Raw genomic sequence first — 24,285 nt, forward strand, 5'->3', positions numbered from 1 at the left:
CCCAATTACTCTCCCCCTAATAAGACAGCCCGCCCTCTTCCTCCACTCTCTCTTTTTGTGCCCTTTTCGCCAGCTTCTAACCCCCTCCACCCTCTCATCTCCCCTCCAGGCAGGAGATGCCAACGTAGTCTCAAGTGTCCACCTGACCGAAGAAGCTCACCCCTCACCAGCATCCCTCTGCAACCCATTGTCCAGTCCAATCCATGTCTGAAGAGTTGGCTTCGGGAATGGTTCCTGTCCTGGGCCAACAGAAGGTCTGGAGACCATGATCACTGGGGTCCTTCTAGTCTCAGTCAGACCATTAAGTCTGGTCTTATGAGAATTTGGGGTCTGCATCCCACTGCTCTCCTGCTCCCTTGGGGGTTCTCTGTTGTGTTCCCTGTCAGGGCTGTCATCGGTTGTAGCTGGGCACCATCTAGTTCTTCTGGTCTCAGGATGATGTAGTCACTGGTTCATGTGGCCCTTTCTGTCTCTTGGGCTCGTAATTACATTGTGTCCTTGGTGCTCTTCATTCTCCTTTGATCCAGGTGGGTTGAGACCAATTGATGCATCTTAGATGGCTGCTTGCTAGCGTTTAAGACCCCAGACGCTACTCTTCGAAGTGGGATGCGGAGTGTTTTCTTAATAGATTTTATTATGCCAATTGACTTAGATGTCCCCTGAAACCATGGTCCCCAGACCCCTGCCCCTGCTACACTGGCCTTCGAAGCATTCAGTTTATTCAGGAAACTGCTTTGCTTTTGGTTTAGTCCAGTTGTGCTGACCTCCCCTGTATTGTGTGCTGTCTTTCCCTTCACCTAAAGTAGTTCTTATCTACTATCTAATTAGTGAATGCCCCTCTCCCACCCCCCTCCCTCCCCCCTCTCGTAACGACGGAGGAATGTTTTCTTCTCAGTTTAAACTATTTCTCGAGTTCTTATAATAGTGGTCTTATACAATATTTGTCCTTTTGCAACTGACTAATTTCACTCAGCATAATGCCTTCCAGGTTCCTCCATGTTATAAAATGTTTCACGGATTCCTCACTGTTCTTTATCAATGCGTAGTATTCCATTGTGTGAATATACCATAATTTATTTATCCACTCATCCGTTGATGGGCACCTTGCTTGCTTCCATGTTTTTGCTATTGTAAACAGAGCTGCAATAAACATGGGTGTGCATATATCTGTTCGTGTAAAGGCTCTTATTTCTCTAGGATATATTCCAAGGAGTAGGATTGCTGGATCGTATGGTAGTTCTATTTCTAGCTTTTTAAGGAAGTGCCAAATCGATTTCCAAAGTGATTGTACCATTTGACATTCCCACCAGCAGTGTAGAAGTGTCCCAATCTCTCCACAGCCTCTCCAACATTTATTATTTTGTGTTTTTTGGATTAATGCCAGCCTTGTTGTTGGAGTGAGATGAAATCTCATTGTAGTTTTGATCTGCATTTCTCTAATGGCTAATGATCGTGAACATTTCCTCATATTATCTGTTAGCAGCCTGAATGTCTTCTTTAGTAAAGTGTCTATTCATATCTTTTGCCCATTTTTTAATTGGGTTATTTGTCTTTTTGCAGTTGAGTTTTTGCAGTATCATGTAGATTTTAGAGATCAGGTGCTGATCAGAAATGTCATAGCTAAAATCTTTTTCCCAGTCTGTGGTAGTCTTTTTACTCTTTTGGTGAAGTCTTTGGATGAGCATAGGTGTTTGATTTTTAGGAGCTCCCAGTTATCTAGTTTTTCTTCTACATTCTTTATAATGTTTCGTATACTATTTATGACTGGCCAGGATTTTGACTGTACCTCATCTTTCTGTTGGGTCAGTTTACTAAATGGAATTCATGTAGGGATGGATTAAAATCTCCTTTTGCCCATTTATTCTGAATTAAATTCTTATTGGATAAATTCTGAAAGTATTATTAATATATATGTTATAAAGATTGATCAAAAAATGAACATCTGTGAATCACTTGCCTTAAGAAATAGAATGTTACCAACTCACAAAGCCCGATTTTTGTTTCTTTAAAATTGAGGTATTATTTCTTGTTGTCAGGTGCAGTTGAGTCGGTTCACCCTATGAACAACAGAATGAAATGCTACCTGGTCCTACACCATCCTTACAGTTGTTATGCTTGAGCCCATTGCTGCAGCCACTGTGTCAGTCCATCTTGTTGAGGGTCTTCCTCTTTTTCACTGGCCCTCTACTCTACCAAGTATGATACCTTCTCCAGGGAGTGATCCCTCCCGATAATATGTCCAAAGTATGTGAGATGTAGTCTCCCCATCCTTGCTTCTAAGGAGCATTCTGGTTGTACTTCTTTCAAGACAGATTTGTTCATTCTTTTGCCAGTTCATGGTATATTCAATATGGTTTGCCAATACAACGATTCAAAGGGGTCAGCTCTCCTTCGGTCTTCCTTATTCATTGTCTAGTTTCTGCATGCATATGAGGCAATTGAAAGCACCATGACTTGGGTCACACACACCTTAGTCTTCAATGTGACATCTTTGCTTTTCAACACTTTAAAGAGGTCTTTTGCCCCAGATTTGCCTAGTGCAGTACATCTTTTGATTTTTTTTTTTCCCCCTTTCTGGAAAACTTTTTATTTTAATTCCTAAGCCTTTTTTTTTTTTTTTTTTAATTTTTATAGTGCTTTAAGTGAAAGTTTACAAATCAAGTCAGTGTCTCACACAAAAATTTATATGCACCTTGCTACATACTCCCAATTGCTTTCCCCTTAATGAGACAGTCCGCTCCCTCCCTCTACTCTCTTTTCGTGTGCATTCCACCAGCTTCTAACCCGCTCTACCCAGTCATCTACCCTCCAAACAGGAGATGCCAACATAGTCTCAAGTGTCCACCTGATCCAAGAAGCCCACTCCTCACCAACATCCCTCTCCATTACATTGTCCAGTCCAATCCCTGTCTGAAGAGTTGTCTTTGGGAATGGTTCCTGTCCTGGGTCAACAGAAGGTCTGAAGGCCATGACCACCAGTGTCCTTCTAGCCTTAGTCAGACCATTAAGTCTGGTCTTTTTCACCTTTTGATTTCTTGACTGCTGCTTCCACGAGTGTTGATTGTAGATCCAAGTAAAATAAAATCCTTGACAACTTCAGTCTTTTGTCCACTTATCATGATGTTGCTTGTTGGTCCAGTTGTAAGGATTTTTGTTTTCTTTATGTTGAGGTGTAATCCATACTGAAAGCTGTGGTTGTTGATCTTCATCAGTGCTTCAAGTCCTCTTCACTTTCAGCAAGCAAGGTTGTGTCATCTGCATATCTCAGGTTGTTAATGAGTCTTCCTCCACTCCTGATGCCCCATTCTTCTTCATATAGTCCAGCTTCTCAGATTATTTGCTCAGCATACAGATTGAATAAGTATGGTGAAAGGATACAACCCTGACATACACCTTTACTGACTTTAAACCACACAGTATCCTCTTACTCTTTTAGAACGACTGCTTCGTGATCTATGTACAGGTTTCTCATGAGCACAATTAAGTGTTCTGGAGTTCCTGTTTTTCGCAATGTTATCCATAATTTGTTATGATCCACACAGTCAAATGCCTTTGCATAGTCAGTAAAACACAGTCAAACATCTTTCTGGTATTCTCTGCTTTCAGCCAGGGTCCATCTGACATCAGCAATGGCATCCCTGGCTTCACGTCCTCTTCTGAATCCAGCTTGAACTTCTGGCATTCCCTGTCAGTGCATTGCTATAGCTGCTTTTGAATGACTTTCAGCAAAATTTTCCTTGTGTGTGATATTAACGATATTCAATAATTTCCACATTCTGCTGGATCACTTTCTAGGGAATAGGCATAAATATGGATCTCTTCCAGTTGGTTGGCCAGATAGCTATCTTCTAAATTTCTTGGTATAGATTAGTGAGCACTTCAGTGCTGCATCCATTTGTTGATACATCTCAACTGGTATTCCCTCACTTCCTGAGCCTTGTTTTTTGCCATTGCCTTCAGTGCAACTTGGACTTCTTCCTTCAGTACCATTGGTTCCTGATCATATGCCACCTCCTGAAATGGTTGAACATCAACCAAATCTTTTTGGTATAGTGACTCTGTGTATTCCTTCTATCTTTTAATGCTTCCTGCATCATTTAATATTTTCCCCATAGAATCGTTCAGTACTGCAACTCAAGGCTTGAATTTTTTATTCAGTTCTTTCAGCTGAGTGTGTTCTTTGCTTTTGTTTTCTACCTTCAGGTCTTTGCACATACCATTGTAATACTTTGTTTTCTCCAACCTTCCTTTGAAATCTTATATTCAGCTCTTTTACTTCATTATTTCTTCCTTTAGCTTTAGCTATTTACATTCAAGAGCAAGCTTCAGAGTCTCTTCTGCCATCCATTTTGGTCTTTTCTTTCTTTCCTGTCTTTTTAATGACCTCTTGTTTTCTTCATGTATGATGTCCTTGATGTCATTCCACAACTCGTCTGGTCTTCGGTCATTAGTATTCAATGCGTCAAATCAATTCTTGAGATGGTCTCTGAATTCAGGTGGAATATGCTCAAGGTCATACTTTGGGTCTCATGGATGTGTTCTAATTTTCTTCAGTTTCACCTTGAACTTGCGTATTAGCAATTGATGGTCTGTTCCGCATTTGGCCCCTGGTCTCGTTGTGACTGATGATATTGAGCTTTTCCATCGTCTCTTTCCACAGACGTAGTCAGTTTGAATCCTGTGTATTCCGTCTGGTGAGGTCCATGTTTGTAGTAACTTCATGTTGGTGAAAAAAGGTATTTGCAATGAAGAAGTGGTTGGTCTTGCAAAATTCTATTATGCGATCTCTGGCATCGTTTCTGTCACCAGGGCCAAGTCTGTCTCACTCTGGAAGCTCAGCTGTAACCTGTTTGCCATGGGTGACCCTGCTGGTATTTGAAAACCAGTGGCATAGCTTCCAGCATCACAACAACATGCAAGGCCCCACAGTAGGACAAACTGACAGACATGTGGGGGGAAGTATTATTTACATATGGTAAAATGTGTAAAATCTTAAGTGTATAACTGAAAAACTTTTTGCATGTGCATACACCATCACCCCCAAAAAGTTCTCTTATGCCCCTCCCTTTCCAGTCAGTAGCCCTTTTTTCCTTTTCTCACTTACCGTATATTAGTTTTGAGCTTTTCCATCCTGTGCTTGTCCCCTTCACTGGCTTCCCCATCACCTGCAGAATAAAATTTAAGCTCTGTGCCCAAGTCAGAATCGACTTGACGGCACTGGGTTAGCCTAGGATACAATTCCATTCACATTCTCCTTTGTGGAATCTGTCTTATCTGTCACCTCACTGCAGCTATCTGAGATTACCTAGAGTTCTCCAAACAAACCATGCTGTTTTATCTTTTGGCCCTATGTATACATTGTTCCTCCTGCCTGGGATGTCCTTCCCTACCTTATCAACTTACCTCCTGAAATAGCGCATCTTGAGCGTCACCTTATCCATAGAGCTGGGCCTGGTCCTACTACAATAGTAACTCTCTACTTGTCTTTCTCTTTTACTAGGCTGTGAGCTTTTTGGAGGCAGGTAGTATCCAAGTCTTATTTATCTTAGTAGCACGGTGCCTGTGTTTGTTGAACATAGATCAATAGATGTAGAGTTCCTCTCTCTCACAAGTGGGGATTCAGTGTCCTGATTGGGCCTGGTCTGGGGTAGGCTGGCTGGGAGCAGTGGTACTTGAGTTACTATTGGGCTAACCCAGAGTCAATAGGGTAATTCAAAGGCAGCATCTTAGAGGATTCTGAGCAAAAATGCAAGGCAGACTATCCAAAAGAAAAATGGACTGAAGGGGCTAGACAGAGTAGAAGAATTCAGGTACAACTAGTGGAACAGCTACCAGGGATACTAGACCAAGAAGGTTTGAAGGAGAGGATAAGGGTTAAAATCTAGAGCAAAATGTCCTGAGCCAAGTAGGATAACTACAGTAGCTTTTCTCAAATTGTAAGCATAGACAGTGTAGGAGTATGAAAAGCACAGCTTTCTTTATACAGTTGAATAAGTATTGAGTGTTTCAGCAGACCCAGTATTGGAGGTTGTACAGGTCAGTAAAGAGAAAACCCCTTTGATTGCAGCCATCAAAGGCCTGGTGCTATTCTGCCAGGTTCTTTAATCTACAGAGGCACCCCTCTTCAAGCTCAGAACAGGGGAAAGCAGTGTCTCAGCATAAGATGGGAATATTAAAGGAAAGGCTTATAAGTGCCATGAGCTTCCTTGGCAAAGAAAAGGCAGTTCATTTAGTCTCAAGTAGAGTCAAGCAGAAAGGGTAGCTGAGAAGGAGATGAAAACAGTTTCTTGTACCTTCTTAGCTAAGGCATGGCACTATGTCTTTGGAAATTGAGGCCATTCAAAAAAATCAGCCTATTAATGTTCTTCAACTGGTGAGGCTGTTGGGTCTCAGGGAAAATGGTCAGTGTTTAAATGAGAAAGGAAGGGAGGAAGAAAAGAAGGGAGGTAGTAAGGGAGGAAGGAAGAAAGCAAGGAAATAAAGAAGGAAGAAAGGAGAGAAATTTCTTTGAGTGAAATCTCATTGCATTGATACGTGCTGTACCCTGCCTCCCTTGTTCTGAAGATCAAAAGCTCTACCGTTCCCCTGTTGTCAGCTACTAAAGGTCCTCCCTTTGGAGTTTTGATAATATCTGTGACCTATAATTGTCACTCCTAATGCTAAGTGTTTTCTCTTCATGAGTCATTTAGCAATTATCTGTGGATTTGACTGAAATGACCTAGATTGAGACCTCTTAAGGACAAGACCTCTGTCCCTTATTGCCACATACTTCATCCTCATAACCTTTAACTCTTTAAAGGCTCAGGGACTGTAACAATTTGAAAAGCACAATTTTTTTTTTTCCATCAAAAATCAGTGTTCTAAGGCTGCCAATTCATTGTCTCCTGCACAATTTTGAGTTGGGATAACAAATTAGAGTTTGGGATACATTACAGATGATAAATGTGACTTCGTTAAAGGGAAATCCATTTGTTTTGCTTAGCATTTCTGTGATTAATTACTTGCCAGATTAAATTGCTCCATAAAAATGCATAGCATTTTATTTGATTGCCCTTCATGGTGATTAATTAGGCCGTACTGTTGCTGTGTATGTTAACTATGCTGACATTTTTGTTGTTGTTGCTGTTGTTCTCTAGTTTAATTAATAACAGCATTTATTTAAAGGACTGTTTTTAGGACAAGACACTCTGTTTTAGGACTAACAAAGCCCAGGATTGCTTTTAGACTAGAATTAAAAAAAAGGAGTAACAACTCAAATTTTCTGAGTGTACTCTGTATCAGTCCTTATCTGCATTCATGATTTCTAAAAAGTGCACTGACTGCAAATGACTTGGAAAGAGTTCTGTTTGGTTTTCCTGTAGTTATTAAAGTTGATATAGTGAGGATTCTGGGCTCACAGAAAATTGATTAAGAATATAGAGGAGAAGCTATGGATGCAACATGAGCTGTAAAGCAAGTGTGAATCTAAATGGTAGTGTGCGTGAGTCGAGAGTGTTATTTCCTAGGATGCTGCGGGGTGCTGGTGAGGAAGTCAGGCATATTTAGCATTTTTATTAATGATCTAGAGCTGAAAATAAACAGTGTGTTAATGAAGTTGGTAAGTGATACCGATTTGAAGAAGTTTCTTACATCCACAAGGGCATAGAAATGATATAGAAGGGCTAGGAGAGAAGCATCACAAAATAACCCAGCTATTCCGTTGGGAAAATGACATTCTGGAAATGGCAAAACCGTAGGGAGAGAAAACAGATCAGTCGTTGCCATGGGCTGGAATTGGGAAGAGGGATTGACTACAAAAGGTACACAGGGGAACTTTTTGGAGTGATGGAACTGTTCTGTATCTTGATTGTGGTGGTGCTTACATAACTGTATGCAGTTTTCAAAACTTAGAGAGCTGTATACTAAAAAAGGTGAATTTTGCTACATAGGAATTATACCTTAATTTTTAAAATTACAAAAAGTATCTTCATAGGGCAGGGTAAGAGGTTCAATTTCTGGTCATCACTAGCATACTTTCTATGTGGCAACCTTTCGAAAATAAATTTAGCGATAGGAACTAAAATTGAAAGATTTGGATTTTTTTCTTGTTGTTTCTAAATTCCAAGGTTGTTTTGTTCTTGTTGTTTGGGGGAGGGGATTAGGGATGGGGGGTTTACCAAGATAGCTTTCCTAAGGTGTCAGCATTGTATAAACCTGTTTACTGATGAGAGGCTTATTTTGAGAAGGAAAGCACAGTTAAGGAACTCTTGGATCTTGCTGGTAGCCATCAGACATAGTTAGAGGATCATTTCCCCGATTTATGGATTGAATCCAATTATTTGGGGTTCTGCAGATTTAGTTTTTGTTTTAAAGCCTTGTTTATTTCTTCTGTCTGGGCCCTCACACTGTCAAACTATTATAAGACCTAGAATAATACTAAGGGATATTTCTGCCCCAGAACTTACCTCAGAGACAGCTTCCACACTCCTCTGCACTTGGACTGGAACAAAAAGCTTCATCACCCTGTGGGTTTGTAAGGCAAGTTTGCACAATGTCAGGGGCCCAGGGATAGGTGAGCCACAAATGCCAAACCGTTGCTGACAGCTTCCGTGTCTCCTTCCACCCTTTCTCCATTGTCTCCGATGATCTGAACTGTGTGTGTGTAGTGCTTGTTTCTCATGTCCAACTCGAAGCACCTCCCTGAATGCCAAACTATCTCTATTCAATCGCAAAAAATAGCCCAGTGGGGGAAATTATGTGGTGGCAGTATTATTGCATTACTCGCAGCAATAATATTGAATATAGCTCTATGGCTGCAGCATAGTGTGCTGACTGCTGACTGCTCTGAGCAGATGTGTGGCCATCATTCTGACCCAGACCGGGTCAATTACATTTAGCAAGATGCTGCCACCCTGAGTGACTTGCCAAACAAATGTCCGTGGGTCTTTCAGTGTTTTCAGCTGAATGGCTTTCAGTGCTGGACTTAAAGGGGCTGCTGCGGCCCCCAACCAAGACCCCATCTGTTAAAACCTCATGTTGATTTGTATCCCTCTTTATAAAAGTCTGCCCCTTGTCCTCCTTCTAGTGTGATAAATAATGCAGATATACTAGATGAAGCTTGCTCTTGGAGCAGAACTCTAATCGTTTTGCTCAGGCTTGCACTAAACGAGTTTAATCAGAAGTGGGACTTTCCTGAATAGCCATATATATCAAGGGGCTTATTGTTTTCTTATCTTGACTTAGTATGTTCACCAATACTCTCAGGGTCTAGCAGGTAATAATTAAAAAGCTGTAATTAACCTTGTAAAAATGACAAGTTTTAATAGGGAAAGAAATTACAAGATGACCGTTGAAATTTTTGATTGAGCAAATAGGTGATAATGAAACATTATGAGATAAAGGCTTGTCTCAGCAGTGGATCATATCTTAATCCTTTGTTTTTATGCCCCTTCAGCCCAAAAGAGATTTAAAGTGCAATTTAGTGACCATGCATAGCAGACACACAACTCTTCATCCAGCTGAGAAATGCAGGCTAGTCTTGGCCTTGATTAGTCATTATGTACTTATTGTTCATATCATGTGTGCCTAACCCTATGCCCTTAACTCCTAACTTGCATCAGTGGTACACATGGCAAGATTCCTTAGGGTAGAGTACTACTACAATTAAGACTTTGGGGGAACATGTGAAAGCCAAGGTAAAATCATGCCGTAACCAAGATAAAATGTGACCAGGACGGTTGCCCCCCCAGTACTATTCCTTTCAAAAGCTCCAGGAGGTGACAGATTACTACTGACCACCCATGTAGTGATGGGCTCCAGGAAGGAGGAAGCCACTTTAAGCACTAAACCAAACAGGTCTACTGGGACCATTTGCCCACTGGAGTCTGGGGGCCTTTGGCATTTGTCAAGACTGGTGTGCTTCCTTCTGTCTGCCCTTTCAAGCAAAAACTTCTTCTTAGAGCAATAATTCATTTTTTTCCTTCCTCCATCTTGGGTATCCTTCCAGAAATAGTATGTACATATGGAAGTGTGTTTTGTTTCAGGGCTTTTGTTTGTTTACACAACTGATAGTATTCACAAACACTGTTCTGCTGCTTGCTATTTTCACTTAACAGTACATTTTGGAGATTGTATCATTTTTTAATTGTTGAAGTTATCTTAAAGCAAATCCCAAACATCAGGTCGCTTCCTTCCTAAATAGTTAGGTTTTCACCTTTTAAAAAAGTGATTTTCTTCTATAATCACAATGTCATTATCGTACCTAACAAAATTAACAATATTTCCTTAGTATAAAAAAATACCCAATCCATCCTAAAATTTATATGGAAATGCAAAGGACCCAGAAAAAACAAAATAATTTTGAAAAATACAAAGTTAGAAGACTTACATTTCCCAATTTCAAAACTTAGCATAAAGCTTCACTGAGACAACACAGTACTGACATAGGATAGACATATAGATCAATGCAACAGAGTTGATAATCCAGAAATAAACCCTTATGTTTACTGTCAATTGATTTTTGACAAAGATACAAAGGTAATTAAATGGAGAAGGGATAATTTTTCCAACAAATAGTGCTGAGACAATTGAATATCCATATGCATAAAGATTAATAACCTTACACCATATGTAAAAATTAACTCAAATATCTGGTAAAGGACTTGTATCTAGAATATAAAGAACTCTTACAACTCAATTCTAAGAATTCAAACAACCCCCTAAAAAATGGGCAAAAGATTTGAATACACATTTCACCAAAGAAGATACATGGATGACTAATAAGCACATGGAGACTTGGGGGCACAGTGGTTAAGTGCTATGGCTGTTAACCAAAAGGTCAGCAGTTCAAATCTACCAGCCACTCCTTGGAAGGCCTATGGGGCAATTCTCATCTGTCCCATAGGGTCGCTATGAATTGGAATCGACTCAACAGCAATGGGTTATTTTGGTTTAATAAGTACATGAAGAGGCATTCAATATCAGTTATTAGGGAAAGGTGAAATCTAACATCTATTCCTGATAAAAACTCGCAGCATACTAGGAATAGAAGAGAGCTTCCTCAACCTGATCAAGGGCATCTGCAAAAAGCATACAGCTAACATCAGACTTAATGGTGAAAAACTGAATTTTTTTCCCTAAGATCAGGAACAAGACAGGGATCTTCTCTTACCACTTCTATTCAGCATTGTACTGGAGGTTCTTCTATACAGGGCAATCAGACAAGAAAAAATAAAAGGCATCGAGATTGGAAAGGAAGCTAAACTGTCTTTATTCACAGACAACATGATTGTCTATGTAAAAAAGCTAATGCAATCTATAATAAAGCTACTAGAACTAATAAGTGACTTTAGCAAGTTTGGAGGATATAAGACCAATGTGTAAAAATCAACGGTACTTATACTAGCAATGAACAATCAGAAATTGAAGTAAAAAAAAAAACTCTTATCTACCTCCAATGATGCCCAACAAATTTTTGCCTCTATTGATTAGTATCATAATGAACTCATAGCATTTTATGCGTTTAATGTGTTTCAATCTATTATAGTTTGATTGATGCTCAAAGTGTCCTCTCTTTGGACAGGGGGTAGATTTTCATGCTGGATCCTATGTACTTTTGACAAGACTCCAGTAGTCTTTGTTAGCCTCCCTACTTTCTGGGACAAGATTTCTCAGGCTCATGTTTTATTTTTCTTGCTCTCAGCCATTTCTTCACAGAAAACTGGATTCTTTTACTACGGCGGTTTCTAACAGCAGAGCAGAGAATTGTAACTTGGTACTCATAGATTATATCTGTGGAAAGAGATGATGGAAGAGCTTGATAGCATCAGTCAGAACAAGACCAGGAGCTGACTGGAACAGACCATCAGTTGCTCATATGCAAGCTCAGGTTGAAGCTGAAGAAAATCAGAACAAGTCCACAAGACCCAAAGTATGATCTTGAGTATATTCCACCTAAATTTAGAGACCATCTCAGGATTAGATTTGACTCAGTAAATATTAATGACCAAAGACCAGATGAGTTGTTGAATGATATCGAGTACATCATAAATGAAGAGGTCATTAAAAAGACAGGAAGGAAAGAAAAGACCAAAATGAATGTCAGAAGAGACTCTAAAACTTGCTCTTCAACGTAGAGTAGCTAAAGTGAATGGAAAAAGTGGTGACGTAAAAGAGCTGAACAGAAGATTTCAAAGGGTGGCTCGAGAAGACAAAGTAAAATATTTTAATGAAATGTGCCAAAACCTGGAGTTAGAAAACGAGAAGGGAGGAACACGGTTGGCATTTCTCAAGCTGAAAGAACTGAAGAAAAACTTCAAGCCTCGAGTTGCAATATTGAAGGATTCTATGGGGAGAATATTGAATGACACAGGATGTATCAAAAGAAAATGGAAGCCTTTTTAACAAATGGTGCTGGCATAACTGGATATTCATTTGCAAAAAAATGAAACAGGACCCATACCTTACACCATGCACAAAAACTAACTCCAAGTGGATCAAAGACCTAAACATAAAGATTAAAACGATAAAGATCATGGAAGAAAAAATTGGGACAACCCTAGGAGCCCTAATACAAGGCATAAACAGAATACAAAACATTACCAAAAATGATGAAGAGAAACCCGATAATTGGGAGCTCCTAAAAATCAAACACCTATGCTCATCTAAAGACTTCACCAAAAGAGTAAAAAGACCACCTACAGACTGGGAAAGAATTTTCAGCTATGACATCTCTGACCAGCGCCTGATCTCTAAAATCTACATGATTCTGTCAAAACTCAACCACAAAAAGACAAACAACCCAGTCAAAAAGTGGGCAAAGGATATGAACACACATTTCACTAAAGAAGATATTCAGGCAGCTAACAGATACATGAGAAAATGCTCACGATCATTAGCCATTAGAGAAATGCAAATTAAAACTACGATGAGATTCCATCTCGCACCAGCAAGGCTGGCATTAATCCAAAAAACACAAAATAGTAAATGTTGGAGAGGCTGCGGAGAGATTGGAACTCTTATACACTACTGGTGGGAATGTAAATGGTACAACCACTTTGGAAATCTATCTGGCGTTATCTTAAACAGTTAGAAATAGAACTACCATACAACCCAGAAATCCCACTCCTGGGAATATACCCTAGAGATACAAGAGCCTTCATACAAACAGATATATGCACACCCGTGTTTATTGCAGCTCTGTTTACAATAGCAAAAAGTTGGAAGCAACCAAGGTGTCCATCAACGGATGAATGGGTAAATAAATTGTGGTATATTCACACAATGGAATACTACGCATCGATAAAGAACAGTGACGAATCTGTGAAACATTTCATAACATGGAGGAACCTGGAAGGCATTATGCTGAGCGAAATTAGTCAGAGGCAAAAGGACAAATATTGTATAAGACCACTATTATAAGATCTTGAGAAATAGTATAAACTGAGAAGAACACATACTTTTGTGGTTACGATGGGGGGAGGGGGGGAGGGTGGGAGAGGGTTTTTTATTGATTAATCAGTAGATAAGAACTGCTTTAGGTGAAGGGAAAGACAACACTCGATACATGGAAGGTCAGCTCAATTGGACTGGACCAAAAGCAAAGAAGTTTCCGGGATAAAATGAAGGCTTCAAAGGTCAGCGGAGCAAGGGCGGGGGTCTGGGGAACATGGTTCGCAGGGACTTCTAAGTCAATTGGCAAAATAATTCTATTATGAAATCATCCTGCATCCCACTTAGAAATGAGGCGTCTGGGGTCTTAAATGCTAACAAGCGGCCATCTAAGATGCATCAATTGGTCTCAACCCACCTGGAACAAAGGAAAATGAAGAACACCAAGGCCACACGACAACTAAGAGCCCAAGAGACACAAAGGGCCACATGAACCAGAGACCTACATCATCCTGAGACCAGAAGAACTAGTTTGTGCCCGGCCACAATCGATGACTGCCCTGACAGGGAGCACAACAGAGGACCCCTGAGGGAGCAGGAGATCAGTGGGATACAGACCCCAAATTCTCATAAAAAGGCCAAACTTAATGGTCTGACTGAGACTAGAGGAATCCCGGCGGCCATGGTCCCCAGACCTTCTGTTGGCACAGGACGGGAACCATCCCCGAAGACAACTCATCAGGCATGAAAGGGACAGGTCAGCGGGTGGGAGAGAGACGCTGATGAAGAGTGAACTAATTATATCAGGTGGACACTGGAGATTGTGTTGGCAACTCTTGTCTGGAGGGGGGATGGGAGGATAGAGAGAGAGAGAGAAGCCGGCAAAATTGTCACGAAAGGAGAGACTGAAAGGGCTGACTCAAGAGGGGGAGAGCAAGTGGGAGTAGGGAGTGAGATGTATGTAAACTTATATGTGACAGACTGATTGGATTTGTAAACGTTCACTTGAAGCTTAATAAAGGTTAATAAAAAAAATAAAGAAAGAAAGAAAATGGAAGGAATACACAGAGTCACTGTACCAAAAAGAATTGGTTGACGTTCAACTGTTACAGGAAGTAACATACGATCGACCCAAATATACTGAAGGAAGAAGTCCAAGCTGCACTGAAGTCATTGGTGAAAAACAAGGCTCCAGGAATTGGAACATCAACTGAGATGTTCCATCAAATGGATGCAGTGCTGGACGCCCTCACTTGTCTATGCCAGGAAATTTGGAAGACAGCTGCCTGGCCAACTGACTGAAAGAGATCCATATTTGTGCCCATTCCAAAGAAAGTTGATCCAACAGAATGCAGAAATTATCAAACAATATCATTAATATCCCACAAAAGAAAATTTTGCTGAAGATCATTCAGAAGTGGTTGCAGCAGTACCTCGACAGAGGACTGCCAAAAATTCAAGCTGGTTTCAGAAAAGGACATAGAATGAGGGATATCATTGCTGATGTCAGATGGATCTTGACTGAAAGTTGAGAATACCAGAAAGATGTTTACCTGTGTTTTATTGACTATGCAAAGGCATTTGACTGTGTGAATCATAACAAATTATGGATAACGTTATGAAGAATGGGAATTTCAGAACATTTAATTAGGCTCATGAGAAACATCTACATAGACAAAGAGGCAGTCATTCTAACAGAACAAGGGGTACTGAGTGGCTTAAAATCAGGAATGGCGTGCATCAGAGTTGTATCTTTTCACCATATTTATTCAGTCTGTATGCTGAGCAAATAATCAGAGAAGCTGGACTATATGAAGAAAAACACGGCATCAGGATTGGAAGATGACTTATTAAAACGATCTGCAATATGCAGATGATGTAACCTTCCTTGCTGAAAATGAAGAGGGCTTGAAGGACTTAGTGATGAAGATCAAAGACTACAACCTTCAGTATGGATTACACCTTAACGTAAAGAAAACAAAAATCCTTACAACTGGACCAATAAGCAATATCATGATAAACAGGAAATATTGAAGTTGTCAAGGATTTCATTTTACTTGGATCCACAATCAGCAGCCATGGAAGTAGCAGTCAAGACATCAAATGACGCTTTGCCTTGGGCAAATCTGCTGCAAAAGACTTCTTAAAGTGTTAAAAAAAAAAAAAAAAAAGCAAAGATGTCGCTTTAAGGACTAAAGCGCGCCTGATCCAAGCAATGGTGTTTTCAATTGCCTTGTATGCATCTGAGGCTGGACAGTGAATAAAGAAGACCGAAGAAGAAATGATGCTTTTGAATTATGATGTTGGCAAAGAATATTGAATATATCACGGGCTGCCAGAAGAGCAAACAAATCTGTCTTGGAAGAAGTACAACCAGAATACTCCTTAGAAGCAAGGATGGCAAGATTTCGCCTCACATACTTTGGATATTTTGTCAGGAGGGACCAGTCCCTGGAGATGACATCATGCTTGGTAAAGTGAAGGATCAGCAAAAAAGAGGGAGACTCTCATATGATGGATTGACACCGTGGCTGTTAACAGTGAGCTAAAGCATGACAACGATTGTGAGAATGGCACAGGACCAGGCAGTGTTTTATTCTGTTGTACATAGGGTTGCTATGAGTCAGAACAACAACAACCCATAGACAACCTTCAGGGTGTCTATAAATCCCCTGAAATTGTGTATACACACTCATTTTCTGAGTACTGAATCTATGACTTTGATCAAATTCTCAAAAGGATTCATTACTCAACAAAAAAACAGTCTTATTAACATGTGTGTGTTCACATATGAGCTTGGGCTTCACATGGATGATGAGAAAAATTACCCTTCTTTTATTTACTGTTGAGATTTAAGGCTGCTGTTTCAAGAATTCAGAATGTACATGGTGTGAATGATAGCAAAGAAGAACACAATCTGAATGTTATCTTTAATATTTATTCTCTCAGTTCAATCTGGAAGATTGCATTGGGAATAGATAGACTGTCTGTCAGTTGATAAGTTTTGGAAACAGATGGGAGAAGCTATTCTCCCTGGGTAGTAAATTCCAGGGATGAAGTTCAGTTCCATTCTAACTCTGTTAGTGTCAGTAGTCAGTCAAAGACAACATTTATTCACCAATGAATATGTCAGAATTGTCTAATCTACCACCAAGGACTAGGCATTTTTAAGAGAATTTCAACCTTTAGTGTCTTTAATGTATCACGGCCCTATCATTGCAGTCATTTCCTTCACTGATTATAGTTATAGGAGGTGCAGATGGAGTAGAAGGGAGAAACATTTGCAAAAAGGTCTACCAGCTGTAATAACATTTTTCAGAAGCCACATTAGCCACATTAAAAAGGTGGAAATAATTTTAATAATATCCTATTTAACCCAATATACCCAAAATGTTATCATTCCAACACATAATCAATATAAAAATTATTAAGGAGATACTGCACATTCTTATACTAAGTCTTTGAAGTCCATTAGGTATTTTACACTTAAGCACATCTCAATTCAGGTGGTAAACTTTAGTTGAAAATATCAGACCTGTATTTAAATTTCATAGAATGGTGAAAAAAGTAGAGTCACATATCTAAGTTATTCCCAAACATACTTAAGTTTTCCAGTATCATAAAAATCAAAAACTTTTGTACATTAAAGGACACTGTCAAAAAGAGTGAGAAGATAGCCTACAGAGTGGAAGAAAATATTTACAAATCATGTATCTGATAAGGATTTAATGTTAAGAATATACAAGGAACTCCTACAACTCAACAACAACAAAAAGTTAAAAATGGGCAAAGGGCATGAATAGACATTTCTCCAAAAAATGGTCAGTAAGTACGTGAAAAGATGCTCAACATCATTAGTCATTAAGGAAATGCAAACCAAAACTACAATGATATCTATGAAAGATGAAGAATGATTAGAATAATTTAAATGTATGCACCCATATTTAAAATGGTAACAACAAAAAAGGCTTGTACCAAAATATTCATAGAGCTTCATGTGTAATATTGCAAATAAGGATATATTGCAATGTCCATTGACAGAGAATAGATGCAGTTTCTATATACCCACGCAGTGGAATACTACTCAGCAATGAAAAGAAACAGACTACTGATACATGTAATAACATGGGTAGATACAAAAGAATACATACTCTGTTGTTCCAGTTATATGGACCTCTAAAAAGAAATAAAATCTAATATTTACTGACAGAAAGTATATCAGCCTTAGGGTTGAGCATAGGAGTAAGAGTTGACTTGAAAGACTATGAGGGAACTTTTTGAGGTAGTAGACATTTCCGTATCTTAATAAGAATTTGCATCACACAGCCCTATGCACTTGTCAAAACTCACTGAAAGGTACACTTAAGATTTGTGTATTTCATTTTACCACACACAAAAAAATAACAAAACTATAAACAAATATTGAACTATAGCTAATAATATGCACAATGAAGTGTTTTGGGGAAAAGTATACTAAAGTCTGCAACTTAACTCTGAAATGCATCCAAAAAAGTAGGATGGATTGATGGATAAACCAAAAAAGTCCCAAACCCACTGCCGTCGAGTCAATTCCAACTCATAGCGACCCCATAGGACAGAGTAGAACTGCCCCATAGAGTTTCCAAGGAGCGCCTAGCGGATTCGAACTGCTGCCCTCTTGGTTAGCAGCCGTAGCACTTAACCACTACACCACCAGAATTGATGGATAGATACCTATTAAACCCATTGGCGTCAAGCCGATTCCAACTCATAGCAGCCCTATAGGACAGAGTATAACTGCCCCATAGGGTTTCCAAGGAGCACCTAGTGGATTTGAACTGCCGACCTTTTTGTTAACAGCCACAGCTCTTAACCACTATACCACCAGGATGGATTTGTGGTAAAGCAGATATAACAGATTGTTAATTACTAAATCTAGGTGATGGGTGTATGGTGTTTGCCCTACATTTCTTTCAACTTCTTTGTACGTTTAAAATTTTTCATAAGAAAATATTGGGAGGAAAAAAGCAATGATATACCACTTCATACCTACTAGTGTGGGTATTATTTTGAAAAAGGAAAATAACAAGTGTTGGTGAGGATGTGGAGAAATTAGAACCCTTGTGCATTGCTAAGTAGAAATGTAAAATGGTACAGCCTCTGTGAAAAGCAGTTTGGTGGTTCCTCAAAAAGTTGAACATAGAATTACTGTATGACCCAGTTTTATGGATTGAATTGTGTCCCCCAAAAAGTATCAACTTGGCTAGGCCATGATTCCTAGTATTTTGTTGTTATGTACCCTTTTGTGATCTGATGTCATTTTCCTCTGTGTTGTAAATCCTACCTCTATGATGTTAATGAGGCAAGATTAGAGGCATTTATGTTAATGAGGCAGAACTTAATCTACAGGATGAGGTTGTATCTTGAGTCAATCTCTTTTGAGATATAAAAGAGAGAAGTGAGCCGAGATGATAGGGACCTCATGCCACCAAGAAATTCGTGCCAGGGGTAGAGGTTGTCCTTTGAACCCAGTGTCTCTGTGTGAGAAGCTCCTAGACCAGGGCAGGATTGATGACAAGGACCTTCCTCCAGAGCCAACAGAGATAGAAAGCCTTGCCCTGGAGCTGGCGCCATGAATTTGGACTTCTAGCCTCCTAGGCTGTGAGAGAACAAATTTCTCTTTGTTAAAGCCACCCACTTGTGGTAAGACACCCAGCAGTTCCATTTCTAGATACATACCCAAAAGAATTGAAAATGAGGACTCAAGCCGATACTTGTACACTGTTGTTCATTGTAGCACGAATAACAATAGCCAAAAAATGGAAACAACCTAAATGTTCATCTATCTACAGATGAATGGATATAAAAAATGTGGTACATACATACAGTGAAATGGTATTCAGACATAGTAAGTAATGAAGTTCTGATACATGCTGCAACGTGGATGAGCCTTGAAAACATTGTGCTAAGTAAAATAAGCCACACACAAAGAGCAACTATTTTGTGACTAAACCCAAAACCGAACCCATTGCCGTCAAGTTGATTACGACTCATAGCAACCCTATAGAACAGAGTGGAACTGCCTTGTTGGATCTCCAAGGAACAGCTGGTGGATTTGAATTGCAGACCTTTTGGTTAGCACCACTGAGCCACCAGGGCTCCATTTTATGCCTAAGCTGTAACTTGTTGCCATTGAGTGAATTCCAACTTACGAGAATTTTATGCCTAGAATAGGCAAATTCATAGAGACAAAAAGTAGACTAGAGGTTACGAGGGACTGGGGCAAAAGGGAGAATGGAGAGTTATTGTTTTAAAGGGGATATGGTTTATGTTTGAGGTGATGAAAAAGTTCTGGAAATAGGTAGTGGTGATCATTGCACATCATTGTGAATGTACTCACCACCACTGAATTGTACACTTAAAAAATGGTTAAAAGTGTAAACTTTATGTTAAACATATTTTCTACAGTAAAAAATATACAAAAAAGTTTTCCAGTAACTGAATTGAGTACTTAAAAATTATTTCCCTATCATATTTGCATCCGCATTGATAAAACTGGCTCATCTGTGTTAGAAGAATTCATTTGAATTTGAAGCAAAACCATATCAGTTTCAAAACTATGTGTAGGTTAAGTAAATTCACTAACTCTCGTGTCAACATCAAATTCAAAAAGAAATGGCATAAATTGTAAAGCAGTAAGCATACTTAAAAATTTTCTTGTAGTATTTACAGCCAGCTTATATAATGCTGGAAACCCTGGTAGCATAGTGGTTAAGTGCTATGGCTGCTGACGGAAAGGTCTGTAGTTTGAATCCACGAGGTGCTCCTTGGAAACTCTATAGAGCAGTTCTGCTGTGTTCTGTAGGGTTGCTATGAGTTGGAATCAACTTCATGGCAATGGGTTTGTTTTGGTTTTTTTATAATGCTGTCAATTACAATTTAAATCTTTGGCATATTGATTTACATGAGAAAATGTGTTAATTATTATTGGATCACATTATTAAAAGCTACAATTTCAACTTAAATACTTTGCAAGCTAGGTCATAAAATAAACTTTTCTTTTCCTTAGAGCTTCAAATTTAGCTCATTCACAGGTGGTGTGGTACAGGTAAGAAAAACATCTTCGAATATTGATTATTTGGCTGGCGTACCTTTTGTTTCAAGAAAATTTTGACTTGGAGTTAACAACATATTAAATCTTTATAAACTTTTCCACAACTCAACTAATGAATTGCCAAGGAACTTAGGATCATTATATTCATTGTCTTCCAATTCTTTCAGTCTTTCATAAACTGGTGATGGTTCATAGCATATATTTAGGACAGAGTAGAACTGCCCTATAAGGTTTCCAAGGAGCAGCTGGTGGATCCAAACTGCAGGCCTTTTGGTTAACAGCTGAGCTCATAACATCTGTGCCACCAGGTCTCTTAGACATGACAAGTTGACTAAAAATTCCTTATGCTGTGGGGCAGGGGGTGGGGAGAGTTGACTTCTTACTTACCTTAGAGTTTGAAGTGTGGCATATGAGCCTGGTTTAGGCTAGTTTCCCCAGCTACTATGTCTATTTTCTTTCCAGAAATAAAGAGCTCAGTCCATTATTTTATTAGAATATAACTGGGCTTTTCACCCTGCATTTTCCAGGATGAGTTACTACTGAAAAATAGGCCTGGCACTGGTGTGGTACAATAGATGCTAACTATTCATGTAGCCCACAAGGATGAAACTGGTGGATCACAACCATTGTCCCAGTTCCTATGCTTCTATTCACACTTTGTTGAAATTAGGCAGAGAATGGAGACGTAGTCACCATAACTTCTCAGTGAATACTTCCTTCTTGCTTAAAAAAGTGCCTTTCCATAGATCTGGAAGAGCAAGAGGTTAAACACATAGCAAATTACAGAAATGTTTAAGTGTATCTGAGTAGGAGGGGACTGAACCAAGGCTTGTTTCCTTTGTTAGACAGGATGCCGGGTCGTCTCCCCTTTGGTGATGACATTTAGTGCACAGCTTGATAGCTCTCTGAGGTCTAGAGTTATGAAACTGCCTTCTTTCATCCCTGCTTATTCCACCTTAGGCTGAAGGCTTTAGTCTAGACAGGCAGAAAGTCAGATATAGAATTAGTTCAAAATGAGGGTATGTTGTATCATGGGGCACTTAACTGACTTTTTTTTTCCTGGAAGAGAGAAACCAGTGTTACCTGGTAGAAAGTGCCATTCTCTTTATTTTGTCCTTAACTGTCTTGAGCCTGCATATCTGATTCTTGTAGCTCCCAAGGTAAATAAACTTCATTCTGACACCCAGTTTTTACCACCAGCATGGCCTTGTCCCTTGAATTCCACACCCTACCCTAGGAGTCCCACAAGTATCTGAAACTCGACTTTCTGAAAAGCATGCTTTATTGCCCTCTGTGCACAACTTGGAGCCTTGGTGGTGCAGTGGTTAAGAGCTCAGCTGCTAACCAAAAGGTAGGCAGTTCGAATCCACCAGCCACCCACTCGTTGGAAACCCTATGGGGCAGTTCTACTATAGGGTCACTAAGAGTCAGAATCAACTTGAAGGCAATGGGTTTGGTCTTTTTTTGTTTTGGTTTGGTTTATGCACAATTTACCAGGCTTCTTCTCCTCTGTTTACTACTTCAATTAATGATAGCATTATCTGTTCAGTTGCCTCAAGTAGAAATCTCAAGGTTGTCTTAGATTATTCTTTCTCCTTCACCCAGTGAGTCACTAAAAAACCCATTGACCCATTGCTGTCGCTAGGCCCTTTTGATTCTACCTCTTAAATATTTATCAAGTAAATTTTCCTTTTCCATTCCTGTTGCCACCATTTTAGTTCAAAGCCTCATAACCCCTCACCTGGAATATTACAAAAGCCTTCTAACTGTTCTCCCTGCCTCCAGTCTTTCCCTTATAGCAGCCACTATTAAGTGCTGCCAGTCACTAGAGTTGGCATTCAGAGGCACATTGCTGTTGGAATGCGTGTTGGTATCATCACTTTGAGGGCAGTTTGGTCATACCTAATACAATCAAAAGTTGCCCAAACTGTATGACCCAGTGATTCCATTATTGGAATGCTGAAGCCACTTTGGAGTGAGAGAGATATATATATGTATACTTATATTTTCTCAATAAACTCCCAAATGACCACAAGGATATATAAACAAGAACATTCATTGCAGCATTGTTTGTAATACCAGAAAGGTTAAATACAATCTATATTTCTATCAACAGGAGAACAGATTATGGTATATTTACACAATGGAATATTATACAATAGTGAAAACAAATGCCCTAGAGCTACACAAATCATTATAAAATCTTACAAATATAATATTGAATGAAAAAGTAAGTTTCAGAATACATGTAAGATAACATGCACATAAGTTTAAAACACAAAAAAACAGTAATATGTTATTGAGAGATACATTCGAATTTAGTGAAAGAATAAAGTTGTGTATAAAAAAAAAAAAATAGGAATGATAAATACCAAATTCAGGGAGTGTTTACCTCTAGGAAGAGAGGGACAGGTAGGTATGCAATCAAGGAGGGTTTTGAAAGGTAGTTGTAATGTTTCCATAAGTTGAATGGTGGATGCACAAGCACTCAATATATTATTTTCTACACCTTTTCGTATGTCTGAAAAATTTCATTAGAAAAATCAAGATTTTAAATCTTCTCTGAGTCCGCATCACTGATAAGATAAAATAATGTCCAAAGTATTTTGCCTGGCACCTGACCCCAGCCTACCTTTCTAGCCTTATTTGCTGTCACTCTCCCGCCTATCCTAAGTTCTGGCTAAATTATACCTGGCCACAGAGTTTCAAATGTCACACCTCTGTGCCCTTGCACCTGCTTTTACCTAGAGTGCCTTCCTACTCCTCTTTTCACCTAGAAAAAATCCTGTTTATGCTTCAAAATCTAGCTCAGATGTCACTTTCTTTAAAAGCTTTCTGGATTCTTTGAGGCAAAATAATTCACACCTGCATTGCCACAGGACTTGGTACATCTCTCTTTTACAGTATTTATCACATTGTGTCATGGTTGTTTATATGTCTGTCCATCACTAGATGGTGATCTCCTAGGATGGGGACCATTCTCTTTTTACTCCTGTAATCTGCTCATAGTGTAGTACAGTATGGTGCAGTAAATACTTGAGTGAATGAATGGGTGGATGGAATGAATGGTTATATCGTCTAAGACCTTATATCCTCACCCTTGTCTTCCAGGATCATCAGCTTACCTGATGCCCTAAGCTAAAACCAAAAAACTAAGGAAGTAGATATTGAGATGCCTAAGAAGTGCTTGTAGGGCTCCCGCTCTGATTGCGCTCCCCAAATGTGTCTGTGGAACTCTGCTGTCTTAGTTGTCTAGTACTGCTGCAACAGAAATACCACAAGTGTATTTATTCTCTCACAGTGTAGGAGTCTGTAAGCCCAAATTCAGGGTACCAGCTCCCAGGGTAGGCTTTCTGTCTCTGTCAGTTCTGGGGGAAGGTCTTTGTCATCAACCTTCCTTGTCCTAGGAGCTTCTCGACACAGGGACCCCGGGTCCAAAGGATGCTCTCTGATCCTAGTGCTTCTTTCTTGGTGGCATGAGGCCCCTCTCCTCTCTGCTCACTTCTCTCTTTTATATCTCAAAAGAATTGACTCAAAATACAACCTCATCCTGTGAATTGAGTCCTGCCTCCTTATATAACTGCCTCAAATCCTGCCTTAACATCACAGAGGTAGGATTTACAACCATAGGAAAATTACATCAGATTACAAAATGGAGGACAACCACACAATACTGGGAATTGTGGCCTAGCCAAGATGACACACATTTTTGGGAGACACAATTCAATCCATAACACCCACTATAAAAGTCTCTTTCAAATCTTAAATAGACAATAGGAAATAAAGCCTTGACAGCTCCTGGGTTAACCTAGTATAACCAGGAA

At 39.4% G+C, this 24,285-nt stretch overlaps 1 protein-coding gene across 10 annotated transcripts in view; it reads left to right on the forward strand.

Moving 5' to 3' along the window:
• ARMH3 (armadillo like helical domain containing 3) overlaps positions 1–24,285 on the forward strand; it is a 219,318-nt gene that overhangs the window by 145,190 nt on the left and 49,843 nt on the right. Inside the window, exon 25 of one of the 10 annotated variants that reach the window (XM_064269404.1) lies at positions 110–208. The exons of the other annotated variants lie outside the window; for them this stretch is intronic. Within the exon in view, the coding sequence (XP_064125474.1) occupies positions 110–128 (19 nt within the window). The 3' untranslated portion in view covers positions 129–208. Of the gene's footprint in view, positions 1–109; positions 209–24,285 lie in introns of those variants that run through there. 10 annotated transcript variants of the gene reach the window in all.

Source organism: Loxodonta africana, chromosome 16, assembly GCF_030014295.1.
Source record: "Loxodonta africana isolate mLoxAfr1 chromosome 16, mLoxAfr1.hap2, whole genome shotgun sequence".
In the NCBI taxonomy this organism is placed as follows: domain Eukaryota; kingdom Metazoa; phylum Chordata; class Mammalia; order Proboscidea; family Elephantidae; genus Loxodonta; species Loxodonta africana.